At 35.9% G+C, this 13,185-nt stretch overlaps 3 protein-coding genes across 3 annotated transcripts; 1 reads left to right on the top strand and 2 right to left on the bottom strand.

Annotated features, from left to right (window-relative positions):
* Positions 2,307-2,839, top strand: LOC109126325 (uncharacterized protein At1g43920, Chloroplastic-like). Its single transcript, XM_019229823.1, has 2 exons — positions 2,307-2,465; positions 2,540-2,839. Exons 1-2 carry the CDS (start codon positions 2,307-2,309, stop codon positions 2,837-2,839), a joined length of 459 nt encoding a protein of 152 aa, XP_019085368.1.
* LOC104710068 lies at positions 6,815-7,829 on the bottom strand. The gene is made up of 2 exons (XM_010426603.2): positions 7,699-7,829; positions 6,815-7,414 (listed from the first exon to the last, which is right to left on the bottom strand). Exons 1-2 carry the CDS (start codon positions 7,721-7,723, stop codon positions 6,882-6,884), a joined length of 558 nt encoding a protein of 185 aa, XP_010424905.1. The 5' UTR covers positions 7,724-7,829; the 3' UTR covers positions 6,815-6,881.
* On the bottom strand, positions 9,698-10,492 carry LOC104710067. Its single transcript, XM_010426601.2, has one exon. The coding sequence runs from the start codon at positions 10,301-10,303 to the stop codon at positions 9,842-9,844; it is 462 nt and encodes a 153-aa protein (XP_010424903.1). The 5' UTR covers positions 10,304-10,492; the 3' UTR covers positions 9,698-9,841.

Raw genomic sequence — 13,185 nt, 5'->3', positions numbered from 1 at the left:
TATAATTCAGCCGCAACATACTCTGTGTCGCGTTACGGCTGAGTTATGGTACACGTCAGCGATTTCTGACGTGGCGTCTGACGTGGCAATGGCATTTTTGTAATAACGTTTTTTCCGGTAACATAAAAAAAGGGCCACGCTGGGTATTCTGAAAATACCCGAAACATTCTAGTAATAAAAAAGTTTTTTGTAGATTCTGGTAATATTACCTAAAATGAGTAACATTTGAGTAATTCACCCTTTATCTTTTTAATCAATTTGGTTGGTTGCGGTTGCAGTTGCAGCTATGAGCTCTTTCTCATTGATTCTCTTATTATTTTTTTATAAATTTCAATAGAACAATGAGTTAAATTTTATTTTTATGTGAATATCTTTCAAAATTGATTATTAGAGTATGATTCAATAAGCCTAGATTTTTATATCATTAACATTATTCTCTTATTGTCACTGAATCGATTTTTTATTTTTATATATACAACAAATATTTTATTTAACTAATTTGGTTAATTCATCTTAGTCATTATTTATGACTTTATATTATAGTTAAAAAATTATCATAAAATTTTCACTCGAAATGTGAAATTAACAATGTTAGTCATTTCAAGTTTTCACTTTCCCGTGCGGTAACGCACGGCCCAACATCCTAGTTTACTTAATAAAAAAAATTAAACTAATTTACAATATTTAAGCTATCACAAATAGCTCCACGTCTCGCACGTAAATCTCCTTGAGGGATCTGATTGAACTTGATTTCTTTGTTTGATTTTAGACCAACAAGGTACTTCTTTATATCACCAAAAGCAATGATTGACACCTCACCCTTAAAACACGCAGACTTGAGGGCGTTTCGAATGTTGTTCGTAGCATCAACAGCATTGAGACCATCAGGGAGCGGACAATCCTCAATGTCCCAGAAGACGCATGTCTTAGCCCCTGCCAATTTTTTGCCAAAACAAAACAAACATCAGATCGTATGATCATGTTACTATTAAAATCGATCAGATGAACTTGGTATATCCATTAATTTTGTATGACATTGATTATATCCGCTTGTTTACTTATTACAAAATCGATATGATGAAACTCAAAACCGACTAAATCAGACTAATCACAAATTCAATTCAAATCCCAGCAAAAATATCTAGATCTATACAGTTTACCAAGAAACACACAACCTCGACACAATATTTTGTGGAAGAGATAGATAGTGATCATACCGGTGTAATCGTCATAGGAATTCATGTTTTTGACGGACTGATCGTGATCAAACCTTTTTTTTAGAGACTGTTGATGATGTGATGCTGCAGATGAGAGAGACTTAATTAGACCATCTAGGTTTTACCCCTATTTTTAATTTAGTTAGATAACTTTATCATATTAATATTCATAATCATAATTTAGACTTCATAAATTTATTATATTTATAATTTAATTTAGCTAGATAGTTAAAAAATCTATATAAAAGTTATGACCATATAGCATCCAATGACAAATACGCTGCTGTCCATATGTCACAGAAGTGTTTAAGTGTCTTTTAAGTGTTGAAGATTATTGACCTGTTTGAAGGAGACTGTGAGATGAGAAGATTGAAACCCTTCTCAACCAGACCATGAAGAAACATGCGCAATGAAATGTTCTCTGTAATATCTCCAATGATTATCATCAAATTTGTCCGATCATTATTCATAACCCAGGAAAGTAAGCTATCACAAATAGCTCCACGTCTCGCACGTAAATCTCCTTGAGAGATCTGATTGAACTTGATTTCTTTATTTGATTTTAGACCAACAAGGTACTTCTTTATATCCCCAAAAGCAATGATTGACACTTCACCCTTAAAACACGTAGACTTGAGGGCGTTTCGAATGTTGTTCGTAGCATCAACAGCATTGAGACCATCAGGGAGCGGACAATCCTCAATATCCCATAAGACGCATGTCTTAGCCACTGCCATATTTTTTGCCAAAACAAAACTAATAGGATTGAGGATTCTATTGAATTCAAAATGTCTTTTATGCAGTTGAATTCAAAATGTCTATTAAAGAGGGGGGAAAATGTCAATTATATCATGAACTTACACAAAAACGCCAATTAAACCCTGAACTTTCCCTAAGGCCATTTAAATCATCTAATTAAACCCTGAACGTCTGTTAGAGCAACCCGTAAGGATAAAACGACGTCGTTTTGTTCATCTTATTCAAACGCAAAACCCAATCCCCAAATTCAAATTGGACAATCCCTAAATCGATTTTGCATCATCTTCTCTTCACCTTCTCTTCACCTTCTCTTCTTCACTATTTTCAGATATGAGTTGCAATTTTGGACTATCAAGTTGTGAGAACAGAGGACGGGGTTGCCATGGTTTTCCGTCAAAGTGTCATTGCGGCTTAGATGCTGCCATCTACACATCATGTACGAAGCAAAACCCAGGAAGACCTTACTTTCAATGTCCAACCAGAGGAGATGTAAGTAACTAATTTTGTTATGAATATGTGTTTTCTAGATTTGTTGATAATAGTTTATCAATTTACGATTGTAGGAGCATTTGTTTAAGTGGGTGGAAGAAGGTGTGTACGAAGAGGTTGTAGAAGCATTACCAAAAATCTCCATAATTAACAATGAGATAAGCAATGCAAGATCTGAGGTTGCTGTAGAAATTGATGGGTTAAAGACTCGGATTGAAGAATTGAAGGAAGATGCAATGTGGAGCAAAAGAGAACTTAAGAAATGGAAATTGATGATATTGTGCTTGGTATGCCTTTGTGTTACTATAATTGTCATTGTAATTGTAATTCTAATGTGTAAAACCTCAAAAGGAACATTTGTTCTTGATTACTAGTGTCTTTGTGTTCTGTCTTTGGTGTTGGATCATCGGTTGTATCTTTGTTGTGTCTTTGTTGTGTCTTTGGTAATGAAAAAATTTGGTTTGGTTATGAGTTAAACGCAAAACAAAAGAGAGGTAGAAAACAAAAATCATTCATAATGAAAAACATTTGGTCCACACAACTAGCTGAACCATAATATTGATCCACGTTCAACACACTGAACTAAAGAAGACAAAAAACAAACAAACCTAATGAAAAACATTTGGTCCACACAACAACAAAGCATTCATGAACACTCAAACCAAACAAAGTAACGATTCATTCATAAAGGTATTCTAGGAGGAACACTCAAACCATGATGAAAATCGACCAAGTCCTTGCTCATCTTGTCCTTGTGACCCAACAGCTGATCCTTGGGATCCTTGTTGAGCTTGTGACCCAACTGCTGGTCCTTGGGATCCTTGTTGAGCTTGTGACCCAATCGCTGGTCCTTGGGATCCTTGCTGAGCTTGTGACCCAACCGCTGGTCCTTGGGATCCTTGCTGAGCTTGTGACCCAACAGCTGGTCCTTGGGATCCTTGGTGAGCTTGTGGTTCTTGGTTTTTCCTTGATCGACCTCTTAGTCTCTTTGGTACACTAGCAACAACAGTAGGATTTTTGCAGTCATGCTTGTTGTGCCCTTGTTGGAAGCAGTTAGAGCATGTCATGACTCTCTTTTCCAGTGACATCTTATTTGACGAAGATGAAGATTCATTTCTTCTTTTCCTCCTAGCATAGTTAGACGGCCTTCATGGGTTCTCTCTTCTCCATGGTGGTGGAAATACAGCCAGCCTATTCAATCTAGGCCACAATTGCATCCCTTGGACATGTATGTCTCTCTCCACCTTATCCTTGTGTAACAAGCATTAACATAATCCTCCACCTTTTCTCTCTTTCCTATTATCACACATGCAGCATGAACACAAGGGATTCCAACCATTTGCCACTTCCTGCAACCACAAGTTCTCTCATTCATATCAACACTATAGCCAACACCATTCTGATATACCTCATGAATGTTGTGTCTGGCCATATATCTCTGCAAGCTGCTGCCCCAGCTATCATTTTTTCAATCTCCGCATTAGCTCTCTTTGTGAACCGTGTCTTCATCCGGTCAGCTATGACAAAGCGCTTTGCATTTCTGACCATGCATTGCCTCTTTATGTCCTCTAGCATATCCAATAAAGGCTTTTTCCTTTCCTATCTTATAGTTATATTAAAAGACTCACTCAGATTGTTGAGGTTGTCATTGCATAGAGTATCAATCCTAAAGAAAGCTCTGCTCCAGGTAATTGGATTAGTAAGCTGCAGGGATGCGTAAGCTTGAGGATTGTAAGCCTTTAGTTCTGCCATACGATCATTAAACTCTCATGTGGTGTAGCTGCGTGCTATTTTCCAAAAAAAGCCGTTGTAGTTGTTGATCGTGACTGTCTTTTTCCAATTCTCCATTATGTGTTTAGCACACTGTTGATGCTCAGCATGTGGCAGAATGCTATGGATAGCTTTGACCAAGCCCTGAAAAAGTAACATTTTTTAGACCTATCACAGATTGTATAGTATACATAACACTTTAAATATACTCTTAGTAGACTCACCGATTGTTTATCTGAAATGAGGGCGATATTCCTCATTGTATGAAGACCCAAACTTACAGCAAGATGTCTCACAAACCAATCCCAATTATCATCATTTTCTATTTCTACAACTGCCCAAGCAAGAGGAAGAATCCTATTATCTCCATCTCTAACAACAGCAGCTAGAACATGACCTTTTATATCCCACTTTAGGAATACTCCATCCAATCCTATGATAGGTCTACATGTTTCTTTCCAAGATTCTTTCTGTGATTTAAAACAAATATATAACCTAAAGAACCTCTGCTTGCTTCCAACTACTGGCCCTGGGATTGTCTCAATCTCAAATTCGGACTCTTTGTTTTGCTGCAAAACCTCTGCTTGATAATCCCATATAAGCGCAAACTGGGATTCATGACTAGCTCTTTTTGCTTTCATAACTTTAGTCTTTGCCTTTGCACATTGGTCTAGAGTCACCTCCAACTTATACTCTCTTTGTATCTCAGCAGCCATCTCGTATTTAGTAATCTTTGGATTCAATCTCAGCCTTTCCTCAAACAAAAAAGCAATTGTAGACCGATTCAACATCTTCGAATAGCCTGACCTCACACATATATGCTCACTGACATATACTTTTATCTACATCTTATGCTTCCTCTTCTCATATGAACAATAAACTCTCCAAGGACATCTCAAACCATCATCATCCACATAACAACACTTCGCACCAACTATCAAAGCTTGAGACCTATAGAGTTTAATATCGTACCTTTTCTTCAATGAATACATCAACAATGCAAGCTTGAATTCTTCAGGAGAGTTGTACGTTTTCTCCATTGCTAACAAACCCTCTGGATCGTCAACATCTCTAAGACCTCCATCTTCTTTGTCTTGGACCTCTTCTTCGTCATGAGATGACAAAGGATCTGGAATTTTGTCATCATCCCATATATCATCACCGCTGTCAGAATCAGAACCATCTTCTATTCCTCTAACAGCCTCTGAGAAGTTGTCTGCAATATTTGCGTTAACATCTTCTTCCATACCCTGCATTTCGTTATCTTCACCACCTTGCATTTCATTATCTTCACCACCAGCTCCATCATCAACATCATCGAAGTCGTCATCATCATACACCACACAGTCATCTTCACTGTCGTGCTCCACTTCATGCTCCACTTCAGGCTCAATAGCCTCCTCTTCACCGCTTCTTTTTTCCGTTTGCGATGCCGTTTTTTAGCTTGACCATTATCTCCGGCAACAACAGCCTCTGATACAACTTCTTGAGCACCAAATCCTTCTCTGACCTCAACCTCTACAGCTCCAACTCTTTCGACCTCAGCCTCCGAAGCTCCAACTCCTTCGATTACCTCAACCTCTACAGCTCCGACTCCTTCGACCTCAGCCTCCGAAGCACCAAATCCTTCTCTGACCTCAACCTCTATAGCTCCGACTCCTTCGACCTCAGCGTCCGAAGCACCAAATCCTTCTCTAACCACAACCTCTACAGCTCCAACTCCTCTGATTACCTCAACCTCTGGAGCTTCATACATAATTAGACTATTTGATTTGTCTCGCGGTGGATCTTTAACTCTTTCTCCAACAAACGAAATCACACCCTTGTTTTTTACTTTCGGCATCGAATCGAAAACAGGGTTTTGTGAAATGATTTGGGTTTGTGAAATTAGTGTTAGAGATCGAAATAATTTGGAGATTTCGAGTTCTTTTTTTTATTATAACGGGTTGCTCTAACAGACGTTAACGGGTGTTAAACGGAGGTTAATTGCTCTGTTACCCAATTTTACGCGATTTCGGTGTTTAAAATAAAATGTGATGTTTAATTAGATTTGGCAACGCAATTAGATGATTTAAATGGCCTTAAGAAAAGTTCAGAATTTAATTGACGTTTTTGTGTAAGTTCATGATTTAATTGACATTTTTCCTATTAAAGAGGTCGGTTCAGATAAGAAAAAAAGTTGAATTCAAAATGTCTGTCATGCAGTTGAAAAGTTAAAGCTTGGACTTTGGATGTACCAACTACATTTAATTTTTTTTTTTGTAATCGAAATATTCGTTTTATTAGTATCTGCTTTTTTTTTGGCAAAAACCGTAAAATGGTGTCATTTGAACAACTGATATTTAACTATTTGAAGGCAAAACATAAACATAGCAAAACAATTCATTATGCAGTGTTGACAAAAGAAAAGCCATAGAAAATGCAATTTGCGTATTTTTTAAGTTTTGTAGCTTTTAAACACTTCATCCACGTGAAGTCAGACTCTCAAATTTGGCCATTTTTATGTAGTTGTTACTTGTTAAATAGACAAATCAACTTTATACAGTATGTGTAAATAAAAAAAGTCAAAGTTTCTCATTATAAACTTTTACACATTTACTAAACCAATATATATATATATATATATGGAAGAGATGATATAAAATATTAACATACGAAAGATGCATAGTCGATAATCTTCGGTGACATTCGTTGTACTGGGTCTCCCCTTTTGTAGATATGATCTTTTCCAAGACCTAGGTCAGGCCAAAGCCACTCGGTAAACACAGAATGGTGCATGGGTATTGACCTGTTTGAAGGAGACTGTGAGATGAGAAGATTGAAACCCTTCTCAACCAGACCATGAAGAAACATGCGCAATGAAATGTTCTCTGTAATATCTCCAATGATTATCATCAAATTTGTCCGATCATTATTCATAACCCAGGAAAGTAAGCTATCACAAATAGCTCCACGTCTCGCACGTAAATCTCCTTGAGGGATCTGATTGAACTTGATTTCTTTGTTTGATTTTAGACCAACAAGGTACTTCTTTATATCACCAAAAGCAATGATTGACACCTCACCCTTAAAACACGCAGACTTGAGGGCGTTTCGAATGTTGTTCGTAGCATCAACAGCATTGAGACCATCAGGGAGCGGACAATCCTCAATGTCCCAGAAGACGCATGTCTTAGCCCCTGCCAATTTTTTGCCAAAACAAAACAAACATCAGATCGTATGATCATGTTACTATTAAAATCGATCAGATGAACTTGGTATATCCATTAATTTTGTATGACATTGATTATATCCGCTTGTTTACTTATTACAAAATCGATATGATGAAACTCAAAACCGACTAAATCAGACTAATCACAAATTCAATTCAAATCCCAGCAAAAATATCTAGATCTATACAGTTTACCAAGAAACACACAACCTCGACACAATATTTTGTGGAAGAGATAGATAGTGATCATACCGGTGTAATCGTCATAGGAATTCATGTTTTTGACGGACTGATCGTGATCAAACCTTTTTTTTAGAGACTGTTGATGATGTGATGCTGCAGATGAGAGAGACTTAATTAGACCATCTAGGTTTTACCCCTATTTTTAATTTAGTTAGATAACTTTATCATATTAATATTCATAATCATAATTTAGACTTCATAAATTTATTATATTTATAATTTAATTTAGCTAGATAGTTAAAAAATCTATATAAAAGTTATGACCATATAGCATCCAATGACAAATACGCTGCTGTCCATATGTCACAGAAGTGTTTAAGTGTCTTTTAAGTGTTGAAGATTATTTCTAACTCTCATCTCTTTATACTTTTGATTGTATCATAAAGGATGATGTTGTTTAGCCCAAAAAAAAAGGATGATGTTGTAGGATTTTTTCTTGTATAACAAAAGATTTATTGTATTTAATGCATTTAATGCATTTTTTTCTTAAAACTAAACAACTAATTAATGTTTTTACTTTTATAATAAATAATTAAATATATGCATGCATTTGAATGACAAGTGAAAGAAAAATATAAGTAAATGCATATTAAAAGGAATATAAAACAAAAGTAATTAATAATAATACAACATTTATTATTTTTCTTAATCTTAGTGCTAATTTTAAAAAATCAACTAAATAAAAGGCCATAACCACGACGTCGTTTTGGGTTCATAAATCCTCTTTATAATAAAACGGAAGTAAACAACATTGATTTGTAGACTATATAATTTTAATAAGTTGGTTACAAATAGGTTACAAATTAATAAATAGATATTGATCACAAGTTAAATAGTGGGTATAACCTTAATTATTTCCGAAAATCTTAAAGAGAATATTCCAAATTTATAGAATAATTGGTTACAAGATAAATAGTGGATGCAACCGAAATTTATTTTCAGAAGATTTTTATTGCTAGAGCACTAGATTTTATTGCTAGACCTCATTGTTAACCAACTTATTAAAGAGAATAAAAATATACTGTGAATCATAAAAAATGAATAAAATTTTGGCAATTTATCATACTTCCGTGATTTCTGAGATCTTATTCTGCAATTGAAAATAAAATCTTAATGAGAATCTTCCAAACTTTCAATATAAATCATGCAAATCTTCTTTCACCATAATTCATTGCTCACATTCATACCGAAACACACAAAAAAAATAAAAATGACAATGGAAGGAATTTCAATCCGTGCTCTAGCATGGGTCGTATAATATTTTATCTAAAAAGATTTTAAAAAACAATCATATAAATTATATTAAAAACAATCATATGAATTTCAACCCGTATTCTAGCACGGATCCTAATGGATATGTTATGCTAAACTGAAAAAAAAAAAAAAGATATATTTGTGGTCGGGAAATCTTTAACTAATTTGTTTAACAAACATTAGACTCTTTGTATATACAATTTTACATTTTTAATAGTTCAGTGGCTAGGCCAGCCCATTAAGACTACAGTTAGAAGTTGATGGGTGTTTTTTTCTCCTCCATATAATGTTTGTTCATGTATATTAAAGAGATCGATTCAGATGTAGCAATTAGATAAGAAATGAGTTGCATTCAAAATGTTTTGGATGCAGTTTAAATTTAAAGTTTGGATGTACCTATTACATTAAGAACTACAAAAAATCGAATATATTTATAAATAAATAATTTTGTATCGAGTATGCTGAATGATGAAACAATGACATTAAATCTTGTATTTATATTTTTTGTCCGCACCAACAGGAATAATGGTTTTAATGGTATATCTGATTTTGGTTTTTAAGAACGGCAACGTTTTCATCTAAAGTGTGATTAAAACGATTTGAGAATTGAGGGCTAAAACGTAAACAATGCAAAACAGTTCATAACGCGGTGTTGACCAAGATAAGCCATAGAGAATGCAATTTGAGTATTTGACTATGCAACTGTGTAATTTAGTTAGTTGCTTTTGAACACTTCATCCACGTGAAGTCAGTATCTCAAATTTGGCTATTTCTATGTAGTTGTGGATTAAATAGCGAAATCAACTTTATATCTCTTTAAGGTAAAAAGAAGAAAAGGTCAAAGTTTATAATTACAAATTTTTACACATTTAACTAACCAAATTTACCCCCTCCCTAGCTACTCAGCTATGGAACTCAACTCAACCGTAAACTTCCTCCTCCCTTTACCACCACCACCACATCCTCTTCCGCCGCAGCTATTTCTCTTTACTCTCTTTACTCTACACTCACCAACAACATCTTCACCGTTATAACTCGAACCGCCTCCACCGTTTTTAGCAAGCGCGGAGCTAGCTTTAACCGCTAAAGCTGCCATTTCTTCAGCTCTTAACGGATGATTAAGCCATGTCAAGGGTAAGACAAAGTATAACTCTCCTGGTCGAAGATCCTCGCTACCAGCAACCGCTAAAACGGCGTCGTCGAAGTCCATATCGTCTGAGTTACAAACGAAGCTCGTAGGATTCTTTTGAAGAATCTGCCATACTTTCACCGGCGTTGAGAACTCTTGTAACGTTCCGTCTGGTAATATCAGCTTCGCCGTCTCCGTTCTCCCAGATTCACGTGAACCGCAAGCTCCCATGTCTTTAGTATAATTTCCTTGTACGTAACCTTTGTGTTTGCCTCGAAACGTAATAACCTTGCTGAATTGACTCGTGACTTTAGAAAGTTTTGTAGATAGATAGATAGATAGATAGATAGATAGATAGAAGGATCAGAAAGAGAAGATCTTGTTTGTGTTTTGAAAGAGATACAAACTACTCGTGGGGCTTTATATATATACAAGAAGAAGAATAAGAACAAGTGAGCCTCGTGACTCGGAAACTTCAAGTAATGTAGATTTTTGTCGTGTAGTGTTCACAGTCAGACAGCACAGCTCACGTAATATTAGTATTGTCTAGCATTAAACTACAAAACTACCCATATCGCTAGGCTTAATATAGAGGAAATGTAAAGGGTATATTGGGGATAACTTAGATGAAGTCGTGGCGAAGAAGGAGAGAAGAAAGGAGCAAAGTGTCCACGTGGCAAACATAAGAGAGTTGAGACAGAATCAGAAAGGAGACAAGCTTAGGTGGCCGGAGGTTTGATCTCCGGCGGATGGGGTGCATGAAGCTCGGGTTATGGAGCATCACGTGAAGGCAATAAGGATGAAGCATGGGTAGGGACCAAACGGGTCGGTCGGTTCAGGTCCCATTTAGATACATTCGGTTGCGTGGGTCACCTAACTAGAGATTCGGGTCTTCATATTAACTCTAATGTACGTGCATCCATTTTTATTAGTATAATTTAATTTTTCGATAATATATGAACGTGCATCAATAATGTGAATTCAACTCGGAATTATTGTGTTGTCTATATGGTCCAGAACGCTGTATCGAATTTTTTTGTTACGTATTAAATATTTTAAGTAAGATCGATTTGTTGAAGAATATCGCTTTCTGTTGAGCTTTTTTTAAAAGATAACTGTTTTTGTAATATCTATAAAGTCGGATCCTTTGTGTAACCAAACACAATAAATTAAATCGTAAGCTTCAATTATATGAAGTTACGAACCTCTATTATTCCTTACCACTTTATACATTTTCCCCAAAAAGAAATCTATTTTAGTTGAACTAAAGTTTATGTAACTATTTAAATAGATAGTATGTTATGATTTTTCATATATGTTGTCTAGGATTAGGATCACCCACGTATCACCCGAACTTTATTTTCTATTATGTGCGCATGATCATTGAAGACAATAAAAGTGATTTTGTCCGATTTCGTTCTCTTCTGATCTTTTATAAATAATCAGAAAGAACTAGTCTCAATTTATTAGTACATTGCAATAATACGGTGCTTATACTATTGTTTAGTGTGACAGAATGTGCCTGCAATAATGACACTATTTTCTAAATAAATAAAAAGATGCGATGGTTTGGTCGATGAAGGGAATAGTAAATCAATGCTTTCGATAAAGTCATGGATAAGGAGCCTCCAAGTTAGCAAAGAAGAATTGATAGAATTTTCCTAGGATAGAAACTCTGATGAAGGCTGTAGACTGATGAATGATGATGAGACTCGATGGTGATGGTGTGGAAGTGGCAAATACGGTGGAGATGATGATGCAAGATCGTGAAGATAGATGGATATGGTGATGATCGGATGATAGAACAATGATTAGATGGAAATAGATTATTTAGGTGGTGATATGGATTGTAACAAGTGAAGAGTTTCTGAATCACGCAGTGTATAGAAACCCAGAAATCAAGAACGCATTCGAGAATTCGAATTGAGAGAAGAAAGTTCACAAAACGTGTTTACAACATACTTCTTCGCTAAAGAACAAAAGAGGCGTAGCTTTGGGTTTTAAACACCCTAGGGCTCGACACTCCAAACAACAAGAAGTACAAAACCAAAACAACAAGACGTTTTAAGGAAATAAGAAAAAAAACAGCAAAACGTCTAGGGGACCTGTAGTAGTACAGAAGTCGGCTGAACTTAGGGCTGGGCATTCGGGTTACCCGTTTGGGTTCGGGTATTACCCGTTCGGGTTCGGGTTAATGGGTAATGGAAAATAGAACCCATTCGGGTATTTTACTATGTTTGGGTTCGGTTCGGTTCGGGTAGTACCGGGTTCGGGTCGGTTTGGGTTACAATTTTCAGAACCCAATTAGTACCCGAACTACCGGGTACCCGAAAAAATATAATTAAAATTAATTAAATTTAAATAAATTTAGTTAAAGTTTGACTTATGTGACAATATATTTTAGATATTTTGATTATTTTTGATATTTAGGTATAAAACTAAATGAAATATTCAAAATTATAATCATAACTTTAGGGTAATTGCATTATATTAATGATAAATATTATAAACATGTTTATATGTTCGAATTTATTGGGNCTTTGGGTTTTAAACACCCTAGGGCTCGACACTCCAAACAACAAGAAGTACAAAACCAAAACAACAAGACGTTTTAAGGAAATAAGAAAAAAAACAGCAAAACGTCTAGGGGACCTGTAGTAGTACAGAAGTCGGCTGAACNACCCACGGGTATTAGAAAATAGAATCCAATAGGGTTTTATAGGCAAACCTGAACCCAACCCGAACGCGGTTTTTCGGGTCGGGTTCCGGGTTGGGTATTCGGGTACGGTTTTTATGCCCAGGCCTAGCTGAACTAGTACAGAAGTACATTTTTCCCCCTTTGGTAATGATTTCTAGATAACTCGACGTAGTGATCCATTTGCCTCATTAAAAACCATGCTGAAAAAACCCATTGGGACAAAACTCAGCTATGGGAAAAAGAGTACAAACTTCACACCTAAGTTACCTAGTCCTCATTACCGGGTGAAGTCTTCAGGTTGGATATGTTGAAGACTTGGATCCTTGGTAGGTTGAATGACCCGTCAACTATGAGTGCATGAGCTTCCTTGGCCATCTCCTTAGCTCTTGAACGAGTGATCCTTCCCACCACCTCC

This window comes from Camelina sativa, chromosome 9, assembly GCF_000633955.1.
Source record: "Camelina sativa cultivar DH55 chromosome 9, Cs, whole genome shotgun sequence".
Lineage (NCBI taxonomy): Eukaryota > Viridiplantae > Streptophyta > Magnoliopsida > Brassicales > Brassicaceae > Camelina > Camelina sativa.
This window is presented reverse-complemented; position numbering and strand designations above follow the sequence as displayed.